Raw genomic sequence first — 19,094 nt, 5'->3', positions numbered from 1 at the left:
AGCAGGAATCTCTTTGTGAGCCTAAGGGAGACTATAATAAGAAGAAGTTGGGGGCGGTGAGTAAACCTTTGGCTCTGCAGGATTTGCACTAGGAGAGGGAAAAACAAGTGTTCCTTCCTATGTCTCAGCACACAAAGGGCAATAAATTAATGCAAAATGGTTTTCTTGAATTTATGTCTGGATCTTTTTTCTGTAACTGGCTAAATAACATTATTATTTAAGTTACAATAAATAATAATATAACATTCAGAGCTGGTGAGATCAGGCCCAAAGCTCCATCATACTAGAACCAGATGCTGTAGAAAGACAGACCTGGTCTATACTACATAGGTGGGTTTTCTCCCTGCTTATATCTCTTCTGTAGTAATAGAAACCCTTATTTCTGCCAACAAAGTAAACCTGCCATTCTGAAAGAAGGTTTCTGCTGCTGCCTTGTGAAAAGGCCTATGTAGACAAGCCCAGTGTCCACTACTCAGTGCCTTCTGGTGGTTGACATGGTCCCTTCAACCACTTGTTCCTTCTCACAGTACACACTGTCCCTTGCCAGCACAGCTGTTGAGCCATATAGCTCTGGCAGCAGCTATGCAGAACCCCCAGAAACCATGGGGGTATGAGTGTCGTCTGGCAGCTTGGCTGTGGCAGCTGCTTTCTGTCAACAAATCTGGTGTCAACAGAAGCCCTCCAGTGTAGATGAGGCCATAGACCTGGGGCTGTATCTTAAAGGGGCTTCGGTATTAATGCTGAACATTACAATACCTAACTCTTAGAAATGCTGCTGCCCAGTGGAATTCACAGCCCTCATTTAGATGTCCTGGCCTCCACAGAATCCCTGCAGAAAGCTAAGTGTTTCAGAATGGGATTTTCAGAAGTTAACTCAGTGGGGAGCTGGCTAAATGCAACTGCAGTAAATGAGTTGGAGAGGGGTGGAGCCTAAGCTCTGCGATTCAAAGATAGGCAATTTAATTTTGGGTTGAACCTCTGTGAATAGCTTTAAACCCTCTTCTGGAGTTAGATGCCTAAGATAGAAAGCTTACCCACTTTGACAGCAATGGCTGCCTATACACGTGCTCAGGGGTGGGGGTTAGGGGGTGTGTTTTAATTACAGCAGTTCCCGGACAGCTGCTCTTAATTAAAATGGGTCAGTGTCATGTGTATTAAACCCCTGCACATTTAAAAATGCCTACGGGGGCGCTTTAGCTAAAGCTCGCCAAATGAGCTTTAGCTAAAGCTTACCTGCAGCCATGTGCAGGGGCTTAATACATATGACAGTGAGGCGATGCTAGAGCATGTCTGTAGGCACCCAATAACTGGAAGATCACCCCAGTATAACCAATAGCTTACTCACCTGGGACCCACCAAATCACTTTACCTGATTTGAAGATAGGAATTTTTTACGCAATGAATATTTTATTATTCATGCAAAACTTCATTTTCTGAATGACACTTTTAAGCAGGTTTAAAGCAGGCTGAATGCCTTTTGCACTGCTTTAATGGCATTGCTGTTTGTACATTCGGCAACATACTGCATATTAATTCTAGCTGCTGTAGCACATTTGGTGGCATAATGTGCCTTAAATGACTTTGGGATGCAGCAGTTGACTTTGGGGCACTGCAAAGTAAAAAACCTATGAGGAGTTTTAGTTTCCTACCCTACAGCCATGGAGGGAAGCACCGGGCTCCGTATGGCTCAGGGACTGTGCAGGCAGACCATGCAGGCAACCCAGCAGCAGCCTGGGAAGGCAGGCTCCTGATTTCCCACCCCCGCCTCCTCGCCCCCCGGAGCCTGCCTGTCTGCCTGCCTGCATGAGCTGTGCAGGGGCCTGGTGCTTCCCTCCAGAGCTGTGATACCCCCCCGCCAGATTGCCCAAGCCCGGTGGGTGCCTGCATGTGGGTGCCATCTTTGGGGGAGGGGGGGGCTGCCACTGCCACAGAAGAAGGCACCAGTCTCCTCGTTCCACCCCCTCCCCCCGCCCGCAGTTCAGAGACTGCTCTGCCCTCCAGCAGTTTGCTCTCCCTTCCCCACTGCTGGAGAGGCAGGTAAGGATCAGGCTCTGACATGGGTGTACACGACACGGGGGTTTACTACACCCTAAATTGAAGTGGTGTTTTTAAAAAAAACACTGCTTCAATGTAGGGAGAATTAAACCCCTGTGTTGTGCAAAGCCCCCCCCCCCCCAATTGAGCAAACAGTGGCAAACAGATATCAGACTTAGACATCTGAAGAGGCACTTGTGAGCTTTAACAGCTTTGTGAAGCTAGCCCTGGGTCTTTACCATGAAGAGTTTGACTATTTACAAGGGTTGGTTTCCCTGTGATGCCCAAATTTAGTGCTTGCTCATGGTGGCCTTCCTCCCACATTTTTCTGTAGTACAGCAGGCCAAATTTGGGGGAGGTGATGCATTCTGGGTATGTTTTCTTTTTTTCCTGTGAGAACACACTGTGCTGCTTTCAAAACAGTTTTGCTGTCCCTCCATTAACTTTGCAAGATTCTGAAACGATGTTCACATGCTGACACATTGGATGCATCAGTCAGGGTGCCAAGCAGGGCAACAGCATCAGGATGCTAGCAATAGCATTAGGAGGGAATTGGTGAGATATTTGATACCCTGCTTTATATTTTTCTTTCTTTCTTTCTTTCTTTTTTTTTAGCTGTAGGGGTGGGGGGAACTCTAAATCTTCATACGGAATTTGAGATCTGTTGAAGTAAGAATTTTTCCCACTATCTCTAATTCTTCAGGCTGACCCTTTTAACCTCCTCCTTGTGCTTCCTCTGTGCACTCTCTTCTTTCAGTTGACTTAATTCAGGATTTGAAACAGTCACTGGGTGAAATGCAAGTGAATTAACCCATTACAACATTCTACAAGAGAACATGTATTGAGACCACGGAGCGGCAACTCACCTTAAGTTGATGAAATACAGACTTCAGTGCCTGTGTTTCTTTGTCACTTCCTGGAACAAGCCTTATTACTTTATCACTGTTGATAAAATAACATTGAATTTAAGCTTTAATGACTCTTTTCAACAACAAGACGCAGCAGTAAATATAGCTATGTAAAGAACATATTCATTATGTCTCTTTAAGCACTATTAAAATGACAGGTGATTCACAAATCTGCTTTCAAACCTGATCTCACTTAACTCTGCCCTTCCCTATAAGTAAGCTGATTAATTATAGGTACAGATAAGGACACCTATTATTAAAATTGTCCATCACTACCCATTATAGGGACTGTTTTTTCAGTTACTTCAAATTTAACCCTTCAAAGTTAAGCCCTGAGCTTGATTCCCTCTCCCTCTTTTCACTCAAAAATTTCAGCAAAAGTGTTTCAATTGTTTAAGAGAACAAGAAACAAAGGGAAGATACACATCAAAATTCTGAGAGCCTTTAAAAAACTGGTGGAGAAGAGACTTGCAATTTGGCAGAAGTGTTGGCTTCATAACAGATGTACCTTTTGCTATTTCTGAGAGAGTCTCTGCTCAAATTTTGCCAAGTCAAAAGCCTTTGACAAAAAATAACAGTTCATATCAGCAGAGACCTAGATTTGAGGAGCTTACTTTCCTAGACATTCCATCTTTCCTGAGCAGGGCTCCGCCTGCAGTGGCAGCTCTGGGTTGCTACAGGGCGTGCCAATGGGCATCTGAACTGAGAGCAGGAGAAAAATCACTCTTGTTCTATGAAAACCTTAGTGAGACTAGGCAGGAAGGTGGAGGAAGTTGCTTGATTTGAATGAAGAGGGGATCTGCAAGCGGGAAGAGGATGTAGATTGGAACAAGAATCTTGGCCTGCTTTAGGTTAGCTGGATGGGTACATGATGGATATAACAATAACCTTCAGAACCAATTCTTGCTGAGACTTTTGGCACTCCTCCACAGCTAGCAGCTCTAAAGCTGGACAGGTGCAGAGATAGTTGTGTCTTTGGACTCCTAAAATGCTCTGTTTTATGTTGGCCTCTGGATTACGGGTGCCTCATGCAAGTGTCTGGCTATAGGATTATCCTCCTGCTGTGTGCTTCTCCAGCTTCTTTTGGGGAGAAGAGAATTCCTCCCCCTATGAATACTTCCAGTGTTGACTTGGATTTTCATGACTTAAATTGACGCATTCTTCCCTGTGCAACCCAGGCGGTATACTCCAAGAGGTACTCCCTCTCCAATTGAAGGGATCAGAGCAAGTGTACAAGTGCTGTGGGAAGTGTAGGGACTCTCCTCTGCCTATAGAGAAGAGCCAGACCACCACTGGGGACTTAACCACATACCTTTTAATGAGAGAACAATACTGGGAACATAATCAGTATAAACCAGGGGGTATAGGGGACACTACAATGCCCTGAGGGGGCAGGATTCAACACAGGTTAGACACTTACAATCACAGGCATAGCCATGCAGTTGACAATAGACAGGGTTAACCAAAATGTAAAACAAACAGCAGAACAAACAATACTGGTTGGCGAAATATAAACGGCACAAAATACAAAATGTCAAATGAGAAGGAATATAGGGCCTGGGTACCTGGAGGGGGAGAAAGGGGGGAAAACACAATGACCCCTTTCCACTGCAAGAAGAATTCCTCCCTGTTAGCTCACTCACCCCAAGTCACAACTTGAACTCAGATCTCCCACATGGCAGGCAGAAACTCTGCCACACAGCCACCAGTGCTAGCACTGCTCTAGGCTGCTAGGGGTCTTGACTTTCCCGTAGCTCCAGCCTCATGTCAAGCTGCCTGGCCTCTTATTGGAGGAGCTGGAAGCAGGGCTGGGAACCTCTCAGGTCGCTGCTCAGATCCTTGCTGGAGCTGGGATGTCTGTCCTGCTGGCCATAGCCTCTTGTAGGGGATCCTGGAGCCAGCGGGGAGCCTCTCCTGCCGGCCACACACCGCGCTGCTGAGGGTCCAACTGCTGCCTGCAGGTCCCACTCCTTCAGGCTCTTCTGGGGCAACTGCTGCCCTGCTAGCCCAGCTCTTTGCCAGCTCTTTGAAGCTCCTTCTTGGTGGTCCCTCACTGGTCTCTCCTGAGTCAGCTGCGCTGCCCCTTTTATCCCCCTCCAGGTGACCCACAGGGCCAATCAGGGGACATGGAGGGTGAGTCTCTGGGGCCTGATTGGTGAGGAAAAGGAATCCCAAGTCTTCCAATCATCTTTTGCCCTTCAAAACCTCTGGGCTAAGTCACTGCCAGCCAGCCCGTCACATCTGTTTCACTTCTGCCCAGAGGAGAGGATCAGTTTAGCAGTAGTAAAATTGAAGAGTGCTGTTCTTTACAAATTGATACAATTTGGAAACTCTATTAGTGCCAGTTAGTGCTGGAATTGCCCCCTGACTTGGAGAATCAGTGCTCCATAAGTCTGTTTGCAAAGTCAGTTTGTATTCATCAGGACAAGCAATGTCTCTTTAAAAAGCAAACAAACAGCAAAACAGCTTCATTTGGCAGAAGTTGGTGTAGGGCTCCACAGCCTAGAACAAGTTTTCCTTTTACAATTGGTGAGAAGCCATACAAAATTTTCAAGCTATGATTTAGTAGGATGAGTTTGAGTTTGTGTAAACACAATTGAAAGCATTTGCCGACACCCTTCTAAGCAAACAGCAGTACACAGGGTGTATTAAACAAAATGACCAGAAGAGACTGGTGGATGAGGCACAGTAGCCAGACCTTGACATCCGTGGAGATTGCTCTGTTACTAAGCAAAATGAATAGCTAGCTCTGTTAGTGGGCACCAGCACAGACCACTTTTTTAAAACAGTAGTGAATGCCACAGCTGCTTCTGGCCAGTATTTCCCTCCCCTATGCTGCTGCAGCAGAGAAAAGGAGAGACAGAGAGAGAGAAATTCTTGGTTCGCTGGTTGCTCATCTTTGATCATATTAGGAAGATTCATTGATGCATTTCTGCATAATATATGTACCTTTTAATAGGGTTGGAAGTACAGCACTCCCCTTTTCTACTAAAGAGACTTTATTAATGTAAATTCTTGAGGAATTTCCTCACTTCTTGAGGAAAAACCCTGGCTAGGGGTAGAGAGGCAGTACGAGGATTTGTTTTTATGTTAGGGGTTTTATTTGTCTGATAAACTCTCCCCCATATCATTCTAAAATTATACAGCCTTTTCTAGTACTTTAGATACAGTTTAAAGAATAGCATGTTACAGTTCAAATGCATATAGAGAAAATCAGGGAGAAAAAGTCACTTTAAAGCATTTGTTCCCTAAAGACAGCTTGAAAAACTGTTACTTCAGAACGACTTTCCTCTATGTGACTACTAGTCCACACAACTGGTCAAGCAAGGTAAGGTGCTAACAAACTGAAGAATACATATGAAAAGTTATTCATAGTATGGGAGCTTCTAAGGCTGTAGTTCTCAACCTCACTGGATTCAAGGCACTCTTCAGAAACAGCCTGCCATCCCATCCTTCTCTCAGCTCTGCAACCTAAGTGGCATCTAGCCACACATAAGCAGAGGAGAGAGAGAAAAAAGAAACGCCCCCTCTCCACCCTCCCTCCATACCTGCCCCATCAACAAAATCCAACAATTAACAAAGCATATAAGAGTACAACAGACAAAATATGCAGGAAAGAAGAATAAAAGGAAGCAAACCAAAGGAGAGGGCAGAGGAAGCAAACAAGAGGAGTGCTGGGACTATCTGTGTAAGAGCATGACATGAAGATCATTCAATCTGTATTCATGGGAGAATCTTAAAAAATGTAGGAACCCTTCCAATTGTCTGTTTAAACAAAGCAGTATACACCAGTGATGCATGACATTTTGGTTCTGTGGACCTGATCAGTGGCACAAGTTCCACAGGCCAGATTGGACCCCATGTGCCAGGATCAGGCCCTGCACTGCTTCCACCCACCCCTGTACACCTGGATTGGGCCCCAAGCTTCCTCCATCTAGTCCCTATGTGCTCAGTTCGAGCTTCATGCCATCACCACCTGACCCTGTGTGTTCAAATTGGGCCAGTGCTGCCCCTGCCCTAAACACCCAGATTGGGCCCTGTGCCACATGGTCTAGTTTGTAAGACCATGCTATCTGGTCTATGGGGCTTCACGCAAGTCTGGAAATCTGGCAGCAGGGGAGTGGCAATTAACACTGCTACCATTCCCCTACTGCCCAATTTTGGACCCGTGGGGAGCCCTGTAGGCTGGATGACACTGCTCTGGGGGCTGGATCTGGCCCGTGGGCCAGGGGTCGAGAATCCCTGATATATAGTAACTTTTATTTAATTCCTGAAGCAGGCACAATTAACATGTTTGCACTAAATATTGATAATTTTCTGGCTTGAGTGTAATGTTCATTTTTTTAAATGAACTATTCCAAGCATGCCCACATTCATTGTACCAAGAAGCCATCATTGCAAAAGCTGTTAGTATTAGGGGTGATGTGTAGGGGGTGCACACGGGTGCACGTCCACCCCGAGTGTGGTGGTGCACTCCCTATAAAAAGGCACCGCAAGTGGTAGCCACCCCACCGTCAACACTGCCGGCGACGTCTGCAGGTGGTCCATGATCACCGCTAGCCATCACCGATGCTGCTGGCGACACCTGCGGGTGGTCTCTGACCCCCGGTTTTGGTGCTCACTATCCCCCTCCCCACCGCCGTCAGCACTGGTGGCACCTGCAGGAGTTTCCCTGCTTAACACCACTGAGCTCCCACCACCGCTGCTGCGCTCCTGCCACCGACAGTGCAGCCGTGCCCCCCCAGCCACCGGGGGCACGTGCCATTCATGATTAGTATAGTGGCAGCTGCATTTCAACTTGATGTCTTTATTTGTAGGGGTTCATAAATTTTGCAGATCAACTGTTTACTTTTCCATGCCACAAATCTACAAAGAAACTTTGTGGCTTTCTAAGTTTTTAAAAGTTTTTTTCAAAATCGGTCCAGCTAATTTCCAATTCCATGCACATAGCCAAACAGCAGCAACAGTAATTCTAGCTGCAATTTACTTTATATTCTGTTCATATTAACTTGTTTCTTGATTTTACTTAGATCTAAGTCACATGCCAAGTTTGAAGGAAATTAACTTGAAAATATTGGAATTAAGAACATAATTTTGAGGAAGCAGGTATATGGCTTCAGTAGGCTGTTCTGCAGATCTAGGTTTAGGTTCATTCTTCACAAAGAACTTCCTGAGGGCCTTGGTCAGATCACTAAGGGTCCTTTCATTTCAAGTGCAAAAATGACATGTGTGCAGCTACGAAACTATAATTTTTAGCAATTATGCAGAGTTTGGGACTCCTTTTTGCCACAGGATGAATAGAATTGTGCTGTGCATGTACCTGCTTGAGGTAAAATGGAGGAGGCCCTGCTAATGTTTTAGCTCATGAGCTTAGTGGTTAGGGCATATTCCTCTAGTCCTCCTTTATCCGGAGCAGGCTTAAGCCTGCATCTCCTACTTGACAGCAAACTGCTGAGGTTATACTGCGCATTGCACAACTCCCTTTCCAGCCCTGTTGAAGTTGGCCCACTGCATCTTGCATTTGCTATTTATTGGCTAACATGGATAAACAACACTAGGGAAGTTTCATTGGAAGCCAGGGACCCCTGTTAGAACCCCTACCTTTCCATGCAACGTCCACCTCACCAAACCATATACTCTCTTGCCATTTTCTCTTGGCGCTGTACAACTTCCCCTCTTGGATGTCCAGTCTGTCCATGCTGGGGTTTTTTGTAACTTTATTAATTAAGGAATCTAACCCATCAAGTAAAAAAGATTAACATCAAAGATGCACCCAATCCTCCAAAACATACACAACAGCAGCAATTCATCTTATCAACACCAGTACCACAACCCAAATCAACATTCATAGAAGTCCCATGCCCTGCTTCAGTCTCTGACAACTCCCTCATATCTCCCTTGATGTTAAGCCCCCATGCTTCCTCATCTCCACACAATTCACCCTTTACTTTTCCCTAGAATTCTGCACAACACAAATCCCATTACCTTCTATTCATCTCTGCTTTTTCAATTTTGAAATTTATTCTAAATTTATTCTTAAGTTTTAGCTCAATGGACTTGCACTTCACTGTTCAAAAAAGTTTCTTAAGTTTTCTGATTTGGAGGTAGGAGAAGATTCCTTTTTTAGCAAGTTCCAAAAAAATTCCACCAGATTTCCAAGTAATGATTTTTGCCTTCTCCCCTGTAGGTAGGGCAACTTTTCCATTACTAAAACTTTCTAAACTTTTTGAAAACAGATTTTAGGGGTGTAATTTCTCTTCAAGGCTTTTATAACTGTAATTCTTGCAGGAAACAGAAGGTGAGCATGGGCAGATCTAGGATTTTGAATAGGGGGGTGCAGATGGCTGGGCACATCATTACATATAATGCAACAGACATCTTTCTCCTATTAAAGACAAACTAGAAGCTTTACTAATATAGTAGGGGGCTAGCACTATATTATTCAGTTTAAGTCTGAAGCAAAAAGCATATATTACTATTGGAATGTGTACACATTTTCTGGAGCAGGGCTGCTCAACCTCTGGCCTGCTGGCCAGATGTGGCCTGCAGAGCCATGGCATCTGGCCTGCAGGGCTCCCCATGGGTCAGGACATTTGGTGGCAGTAGGAACATTGGCAATACTGATACTTTACACTGCTGCCAAATTTCCAAGGCCCCTGCATAGCCAGTTTGGATCCAGGCCACACCCACTCATGCCTGCACGCCTGGCTTGGGTTCAGGCCAGGCTCCCCCTCCCTTGTGAGGCTGGGTTGGGGCCAAGCCATGCCCATGCCCTGGAGGCTGGTTGGGGGCTGGGCCCTGGGCCCCTCCCCACCATGCGGCCATGACATACACCCATTCTCCCCAATTCTCTGGATTGCAGCCAGGCTGCCCCCCACCCCTCCTCCCCCCGCCACTGCCCACTGAGAGCTGGATCCAGACCCCAGATGAACTGGGCACTATCTATCCATCCCACCAGGGAAAAGTAGTTTGGGCACTACTGCTGTAGTCAAGTGGATCCATACTGAGTGCAATGAGGTTCTTCTGCACTGACATAAGACTGTCCCAAGAGATCATGTTTGCAGGATTGAGGCATACACTCAACAACGTTGGCAAGACGGCACTTTTACTCTCTCTGCCTCAGTCTCTTCACCTATAAACTGCAAAAAATGGACTTCACAGTGTTTTGTCAGGTTTCTTTTATGTCTCAAAAGTGAAGTGAGAGCTTACACATATTTGCACTGTGAGTTGACCTATTTAAGTCTTTGACTTCAAGTTGTCTGCATGACTCCAAAGGGACTACTCACAGTATGAAACCCAACTGTATGTAGAATAAAGTTCAGGATTAGTGTTTTAATGTTTTTAATGCAGAATTGGGCAAAAATGGAAAACAAAACTAAAATATTACAATTTTGACTTTGCTTTTCATTTAGCATTTTCTGTTTTTACAAGATGAAGCATTTAAAAAATATTTTGGGTCATATTAATTATCTGGTGGGAAAATGCATTTACTTTGATTGATCTCCATCAATGTTTTGTTTTGTTTTTAAAGTAAAGAGGTTTTTACTGTGTTCCAGATATAAAGTTAAGAATTGCACCATAGGTGGAACTTGTGAGGTTAGCTGTATCCAATAGTAGGAGTGTGGAAGAAACTCTTGCTGCTTTTGCTAGAGATGGAGTTCATTAAGGTTGGCTGCAGTAGAGCCTGAGTAGCATTTGTTCTTGTCTGGCCCATCAAGACCCTCCTTTTTGTAAAAAATGTGTATATTTAAAGTGCAAGATTTAAATATTGGTATTACAAAAAATCCTTGTGTACAGATCCTTCTGTCCACACAGGATCCTGGTTACTGGAGTTGGAGCTTGTGCAGACCAATTCTTTGGCAGGATGGAGGGATAAAGTATGATTCAGAGAGCTGGGTCTGTGTGTATTTTGGTTTGCTGTGGTTAAAAGACACTAAGCAGCTTTTTATAGTGTAAGGAGGTGAAATAGCACTATTCCAGCAGTTGGGTGCTCCACAGAGACTCCATGATAAATGGAAGGTCAGCCAGGGGAGTTTTGCTCTTGTGATATGCTGTTACTTATCAGAGTGTTTTTGTTCTTATTTATTATTTTTTATCATGGTGGTGTTTGTATAGCTGTGTAAGAAGACACATTCAGCTCAGTGGAGCTAAGACTCTAAGGCACAGAAGTTCATAGACTCATAGAAAATTAGGGTTGGAAGGGACCTCAGGAGGTCATTGTCTTGAGCCATTGATTAGTACCCATTGAGCCTGACAGTCCAGCCAGCTTTCTATCCACCTTACAGTCCATTCATCAAACCCATAGTTCAGGGACTCCCAACCTCAGGTCACTATCCAAATCAGGGTTGTGCGGGGTCTGCCCCTCGCTCCACCCATCCTGTCTGTCAGGCTCTCCTGGCATACGGTCCGTGTGGCTCTCACAGCTGCTTCCCCCCATGATCCTGGCCCAGCCCCAGGAATGCTGTGGGAGACCTTATCAAAGACCTGGCTAGTCAAGTATATCATGTCTACTGCTTTCCCCGCATCCACAGAGACAGTTATCTTATCATAGAAGGCAATCAGGTTGGTCAGGCATGACTTGCCCTTGGTGAATCCATGCTAACTGTTTCTGATCGCCTTCTCCTCCTCCAAGTGCTTAGAAACGTGCATACACTTAACCACATATGTGATTAAATTGACCTAACTGAAACTACTTATGCTAACATATAAGCATACATGTAATATATGCAAGTTTGGCACCTAACTTAAAATAAGATGTAACAAATGAATGTAGAAAATAAGTGGGTGCAGAAATGAAAGTAACAGTAATAAGATCATATAGTTAAACAAGATTGAGGTGCTTAATTTAGTGGGTTGGAAGTCTTTAAACTTGATGTGTGCTACTAAAATGTGACTGCACTACAGACTAGACCACCATTAGTTTTGTCTGATATTGTTTTTGAAGGTCTCATGGCATAAACAAATCAGTGGCAAAAAAATGGGATGAAAGTTCCTTCCAGCAGCAGCAAACTCCACTGCCACGCTAGAGAACTATAGTTCCCAAAACACCTTGCACTTCATGACACATGCTGCCTGAGATGCTGCTTGCTGCTGCTCTTGTGTGCTGCTTAGTGGGGGAAGGATGAAAGAGGACTGCCCTGGGCATATTCTTCTCATGTTGTGCCTGGAAAATACTAATCTGCTTTCTTGCCAGTGAAGAATGAAAACTTCAGTGTTGAAAAAAAAGCCTGGCAGTTTGACTCCAGGAGATCAGTTAAATAAGGGGGAAAATGAAATATTTTAATTTCAGTGACATTGAAAATATTTGTTTTCTGAAGATATCTTTAGCAGCTGCATCAGAGATTTAACTGTTTTTATGAGCTGTTTCTGAATTCATTTTTGTCTTGCAGATTAATGCTATATTATTTATCTTAGAAATCATTATCTCACCTATGCACTAATGAAGTGTAGGATTGAACTTTTGCTTGTTTCATTGTGTTAACTGTGATTCTGGCAGGGGGATCCTGGATAAAGTCATAGACCATGTCAAGACATGCAGTCATGTGCAGTTTGTGGAACTACAAACTGCACATGTGGAATGTTAAAATGTGCTCTGCATTGCAAATTTGCAGTAGGGGGGCAAAATTTGCTACTGGGATTTCCCGGTAGCAAAAAAAAGGTGCCAATAAGATAAGCAGCACAAAGTATGCGAAAATAGCATGTGCTGGAACAGAGACTTGGTCCCCCAGTGAGACACTTTGGGTCTCAGCCAGGGAGTCTCTACTGCTCCATTTGTGCCCCTGCTGCTCCAGTATGCTGGGAGCCAGGAGGAGCTGGGCAAGGGCAGTTTGCCCAATGCACAAAGTAGTGGCACAAATTTGCTAGTCTAAACATGGATCTGATTCTGTAACTGCTTGTACAGCATACAAATATGGTATTCCCATTGATCCTAGCAGAGTTCCATGGATAGATCAGTAGCACAACTGAGTCCTCTGTTCCTCAGTGCCTGCTCAGCTTCATTTCATTAAGTGATTCAAATGTAACTAAACTTGACTATTTGAACATGGCTCACTTGGAGGTATATTTGAAAATATATTGTTAGATGATTTTCAATGAATGTGTCAATCAGTCAGTTTGTAGTGTTTATTTTGACAAGGCTTAAACAAAAACCTCACAGGCGATGTTTTGACTACTGGCCATTGTCTTCCCTTCCTTAAGCACTATTTCTGAATGCTTAATGTTCCATTCCTTGGCATCCTCTCTAGCACCAAGTCCTCAGAGTAAACTATTCAATTTCTTTACAAAAGTAGCTATTCATTGTTCCTGTCTGATACTGCTATTTTTTTTATACATAGCTTATTGATTGGTTATACGTTCTGTCTCTCTCTCATGTAGTAGCATTCAACTAACTTTTTCAATGCTGGATGGGTGAATAATGTTTTTAACCTACTGGAAAGCAACTGGTATTGGGATGTGCGAACACATTACTCTGCATGTCAGAACCTTTAACTATTAAGATAGACCTTGGTCATTTAAATAATTAAGCATGTGCATAATTTTACTCACATGAATAGTCCCATTGAGTACTTTCACTGCCTTTAGCTGGCAAGCCAATACACTTCTGTGTCTCAATTAACCCATTAGAAATTGGGAAAAATAATACTGACCCACTTGTAATGTCTTTAAGGTCAGCAGCTGAAAAGCACCATAAGAGATAAGTAGCATAAATGACATTCTTGCCACACTTGGAAAGGTTTGGGCTCAGACATTGCAGACTTATGTATATGTGTCTATATAATCAATGGAACTGTATGGATATGTGAAACTAAGCATGTGTCTGTGTCTTAGACAGAAGTGACAACCTGTAGACTTTTAACCAGTGATGTGTTAGGTTGCTGATTTAATAAAAGATGGCTAAGATGGCTGGAATTTGTTTATTCATTTCTTACATTTGAGAGCTGGAAGTGTACTCTTTGTGAAGGGGAGCAGTAGCTTCATATGATGCTACCTGTTTCCTTAGGGCTTGGCAAACACTCAGTAGAAATGCCATAGGGGCTTTACAGAAACAAGATATTGTGGGGGCATATGGCTTGCTGATGATGGGTGGTGGAGCCAAGAAGAAAAGTGCAGTTTCATTCAACTTTTGGATATCTTTCTTATCCCCTCCAAGTCATTTACTCCTGTTGCAGGTCACATGAATAAGCAGCCACCATGCTGGGGAAACAGCAGAAAAGCCAGTCTTGACTCAGAGCAGATAGTGAATGCCATAATTACTTTTTGCCAAAATCTACTGTGCACACACGGAAAAAATGGCCTTTATTTCCTTTTGTGAGGTTGCTGACTCTTTCTAACTGAGGGGATTGTGCATCTTTCGTTTACCTAACAATCTTTTCTTGGAAAAGCTACTTGCAGGGCTACTGTAATCGTTAGTTATAATGCTGAAAGACAGTTTGCTGAAAAAAACTTTTTTTCCCCAGAGAACCAATTTATTGTACTACAAACTCTGTGTAGCTGTTATATATTCTCTTTATCTGGCAGCTTTACCTCTGGGCTATTTATTTTATTGGCTTTTTCTGCCTTCAAGGAAACCAAACATCCTGTTTTATGATTCCAGGGATACAGTTCTTTTGGGCAATTTTTTCTAAAGCTTTGCACTAACTTCACTACTCTGCATTTTAATAAGTTTCCCTGAATCTGCTGAAAATTGTTTTTTTCTCTATCCATCATTAAGTTATATTTTAAAAACAAGGATAACGAATAAGGATTACCAGGTAGTAAATCAACTGCCTGGCCTTGGTTGTGTCACTTACAACAGGAATGAAATTGATATAGCCTCTAGCAACAGCACAGCTATAAAGTTGATTTTTACCTTTGGTAAAGCACATCTCTTAATGTAAGGAGAGATTTATGTTGCATATTGAAATTAAAATTTGTTTCTTAAATTCTGTGTTCTAAAAGCAATTGGGGCCAGATTCTCAGCTGGTGTAAATGCCTAACTGCTCATTCAAGTCAATGGAGTTGCGTAGCTATAGAAACTGAGAATCTGGCTTCTAACTTTTATGCCTGCTGACATCTGTGATGTGCAGATGTTAATGCAGACTGTTTATTGCAAAATGTTTATTGCCCTGGAATTCAAGAGTCTATTATTGGTATTCATTTAACATTTACTTTATCTTTCATAGGCAAATACATCTCTCCACAGAAGAGCAGTAACTTTACTAATGGCTGGCTTTCTTTTTCCCCCCACAAAAATCCTGTTTTGGAGGGGGAAATATTAGATGTGTCAGATTAGGAGCTCTTTAAAAACTTGGCCCCAAAGTTTAGGATGTTAAGATCTGTGGGTAGAGGGAGAGAAAAATAAGGGTGTTGTGGATGGAGCTTCATGATTACTAGGGCAGGGTCCTTACATAGTCCTATAAAATCCAGCTAATTGTGTTTAACAAAGCAGTTGTATGCATGTCCTTTGTCATTTGTTAATACTGACAGAAGCCTTTTGTGGCAAATGCTACAGTAGAGCACTTCAGCAATATCCCATGCCGAGGAACAAAAAACTCTACATTTCCATTTAGCTTACTTAGTCTTTCTTGTCTCTTTGTCCTTGTAAAAAATGTTAAAAAACCTATTTAGATTTTATAGGTGTAGCAATTATTTTGCTTTACAAAAAACCCCAACACTTTTCAAACTGTACAAGCTACTAGACAGATAGTGCACAAATAAGTTAGATTACCTGCTTTTTATTATCTTTTTATAAAGTGACTAAGATGAAGGTGCTAAAAGTCAGGCTTCCAAGTCTGCAGATACCACTAAATTGTGAGTAATAGCACATAATGAGAGGGAGCAATGCAGGCAATAACAGATAAAGGATGACAAATAAAAGTAGGGTGTGGTAAATGTAAAATGATGGACTCCACTTCATTATAACAAGGAGAAACTTCTGATAAATGGGAAGGAAGAAGAACATATGCAGGAGAAAGTCATGAATGCATTTTTTTGCAAATGAAAAACCCTGGTGACTTTTACCTGATTTTTTAAAAAATAAATGTAGATTTTACAGAATTCAGTAACTCAGTGAATTATTATATATGTAAGTGTCTAAATTTAGGGATACAATGGATAACCATTTTAGCACTTTGACAGCAGTGGTATAAGTGTCAGTTCTTTATGGTATCCTTGAGCTATCAGATTGCGAGGCAGAGTCCAGGGTTCTGTTGTTACCTATCCTTTGTGCTTCCCTTTAGGTATCCATAAAATCCATATCATAAATACTTGCCTTCTTTGTAAGATTCTTGCAAGACTTTATAGCACGTGCCACTTTGACATCTTCTGAGGAAAGGCACCATAGCTCAAAAGTTTCCTGCATAAAATCAGAACCCAAAAGAGGAGCCCTGCATCTGGGATAGTCTTAAAACAAGCCTCAATAATTCTGTAGGACTGCAACATCTACAGTGCTAGTATTACCTAACCCGCCTACTTTAAAATTAACTCCATTATGCCTACATGAATTACAATCTGCAATAGAAACATGGAACTGGAAGGAGCCACCCAGGACACTTAGTCCAGGCCATAGGTGCTGAGTATGTGAGGGCCCCAAGGGCTCTGGCTCCCTTGAAGAAGAGGCAATCCTGAAATGGAAACATCAGGTCCCAGTCCTAGGCTGCATGATACCAGGACAGCATTTGTCCCAGATTCTCAGTATTGTACAGGGTTCTGGGTTTCCCATTCACCGTGGAAAAATGCAGGAAATGGCAGGTTTCCCTTTGCAGGCTGGGAGAGTTCCAGCCTGCAAGGGGCTGCAGGGAGCAGGATGTAGGGAGCGCCATATGCATGGATGCAGGCACACACATGCTCATGGCCTCAAATACAGCCCCAGGCAGCAGTGAAGAGCAGCTCCCCCAGCTGCCTGCAAGTAAGTTTAGGGGGGAGGGGCAGGTTAAGGCCCCCATGGTTAGGGAGGGAGTGTGGCAGGGGCGGCGCCTGGGGATGCTGCCCAGCCAGGGTGGTTGCATGGGGCCTGGGGCTGAGGTGGGGAGCAGGACAGAGCCACAGGCAACTTGTCCAGGGAGTGCGGGGGCTGGTTCTCTGCCTCTGTGTGCACTCTCGGGGAGGAGGGTATGAGAAGGCACATGCCCCCCAGATTTGTGCACAGGGCGGCGTGGATGAGGGCTGCGTGCTGTGGGCTTAGGGCTCCCAGCCCTGCTGCCCTCCTCCCACACTAGCCACACCACTATAGCGAGGTACCCCCTGCCCACACAGCAGCAGCAGGGGCAGTGGTGTGAAGTTGTGACCCCTGCTGCTGTCATGTGGGCTGGAGGCATCTTGCCATGGCAGTGCAGGACTCCCAGGGGGAAGCACAGCAGGACAGGGGACCCTGAGCCTGCAATGGGCAGCTTGCATCTGCCTCCACCTCCCCAGGGGCTCTGCTCAGCTTGGCTTTGCTCTTGCGGTGCTGGGGTGGGGGAGGGGGGAGGGCATCACCTTAGGCACCCCCCAGCAAGAATAAAAGTCTTGACCTATGGTCCAGGCCCCTACTTATGTAGGTAACCATTTGTCCATACCAATCTCTCTTGTGTACCACAGACACAAAGCATTTTATGGAAAAACCAAATGAAGCAAACCCAACAATGCCACAGGTAAAAAGCAGGGGGTACAAATGTGCCGGATACAAATGTGCCACCACCAACACCCTGCTGCTACAGTATTACATGTCAACTGCGAGAAGTTACAGTAATGATGAAATGATTAAAACATATCATATTTGTGGAGGAGAATACTAAAATTTGTTGTATTTGCCTGTGAAAGCATAAAATAAATGTACTGTGTGTTCAAAAAATAGCAGTGCGAGCAAGAGCACTGTATGCTGTATGATTGGCAGCTATGTCCCCTCCAGCCCCATGCAAGAAACTATGAACATTTATGCTGTGTTAACTAAACCTGAAGCTGCCAAGGTGAGGCAAGTTTGTATCTTTTCTTAAATCTTCAGCCCAACCTCAGTAATTCTCTAGCACTGTTGAAACACGTCTTAAATTTCTTTAGCCCATTGATGGTAACTTGATTCCATTTATAATAACTTCAGATGTTAAAGCCTGTCATTGACCACTTTTGTTGTTCGGGAAAGAAAAACCCACCCCATGCTGCTTTCACCCGTGACTCAGATACTGCTTCTATAAGCATTGTTTCAGGAATGTTTTTAAAGGAGTGGTATACGCGATTTATTGTAAGTGAACTCAAGACAAATTGATACTGCATACTACTTTATTTATAATACCTGATATAAGCTAATAAAGTAGAAGTGTCTGGCTTTACCCTGCTAAAATGATATGTACACCAAATTCACCAGTGTCTTGTGAAAACACCTGTGGAAATTGGAACCTCCCACTTATGCCAATGGTAGCATTAAAAGCAGGGTTGTTATGCTTCAGGCCTCACAAATTCAAAAATGCCAAGGATGCTACATGTGCAGTAGTGCAAAATCTATGTACTTCTCAAGACCAAAATCAGTGCTGCTGGATAAGTGGCCTCAGAGGTCTCCTTACAAAGAATCATGCACTCTTCCCCAAATACTGCTGCTGCCACAAAGACATGGCAGATGAACAGGTTTCGCCACTTGAATTCTTGACTTTAGATGGGCTCCTATCTTGGTGATGGGGTTTTCCCCCTTAGTTACATGGAGATTCTCCCTCATCTGAGTTGGGAGAAGGAAGGTTTTAAATACATTTCCAGCTGTGTGGAGTTTGGAAGAAACTCTGGTCTCACTGATGTTCCCCAAGTAATCTTTGCAACAAAGACAGGGAGACATCAATCCCAGGCCCCACACATCCTTTTAAAACTACTTCAGTGTAGGCAGTATAGTTTTTTGGAGTGGGGAAATATGGTTTTGGAAGACGGTGTAGTCTTGAAATTGGTAGCAGCTGGGAAGGCTGTTTATAATCTGTCTAAAAAAGAAAAACACTTGGCTCACTGAAAGGTGTAAGTGACCTCACTAGTGAATAGTAAATCCTGCTTTTTTTCTTTGTTCTTTTTTTTTTTATTTTTTGGTATGATTTCCCTTAGGAATGTATCTAATGGTCTTTTGCCTTTGTAGCCTAGCCTGCTTAACACTGCTGTGAGACCAGATGCTATGTTTTGGTTTTATTAGTGTGTAGCTGACGTTAGAAATTGGGACAAGTAGTGAGG

At 43.6% G+C, this 19,094-nt stretch overlaps 1 protein-coding gene across 1 annotated transcript in view; it reads right to left on the bottom strand.

Annotated features, from left to right (window-relative positions):
- CPA6 (carboxypeptidase A6) overlaps positions 1-19,094 on the bottom strand; it is a 150,577-nt gene that overhangs the window by 88,025 nt on the left and 43,458 nt on the right. The window contains exon 5 of the mRNA XM_025210220.1: positions 2,901-2,976. Coding sequence (XP_025066005.1) covers positions 2,901-2,976 — 76 coding nt within the window. The remainder of the gene's footprint in view (positions 1-2,900; positions 2,977-19,094) is intronic.

The sequence above is a fragment of the Alligator sinensis genome, unplaced genomic scaffold (assembly GCF_000455745.1).
Source record: "Alligator sinensis unplaced genomic scaffold, ASM45574v1 scaffold1102_1, whole genome shotgun sequence".
Classification (NCBI taxonomy): Eukaryota; Metazoa; Chordata; order Crocodylia; family Alligatoridae; genus Alligator; species Alligator sinensis.
This window is presented reverse-complemented; position numbering and strand designations above follow the sequence as displayed.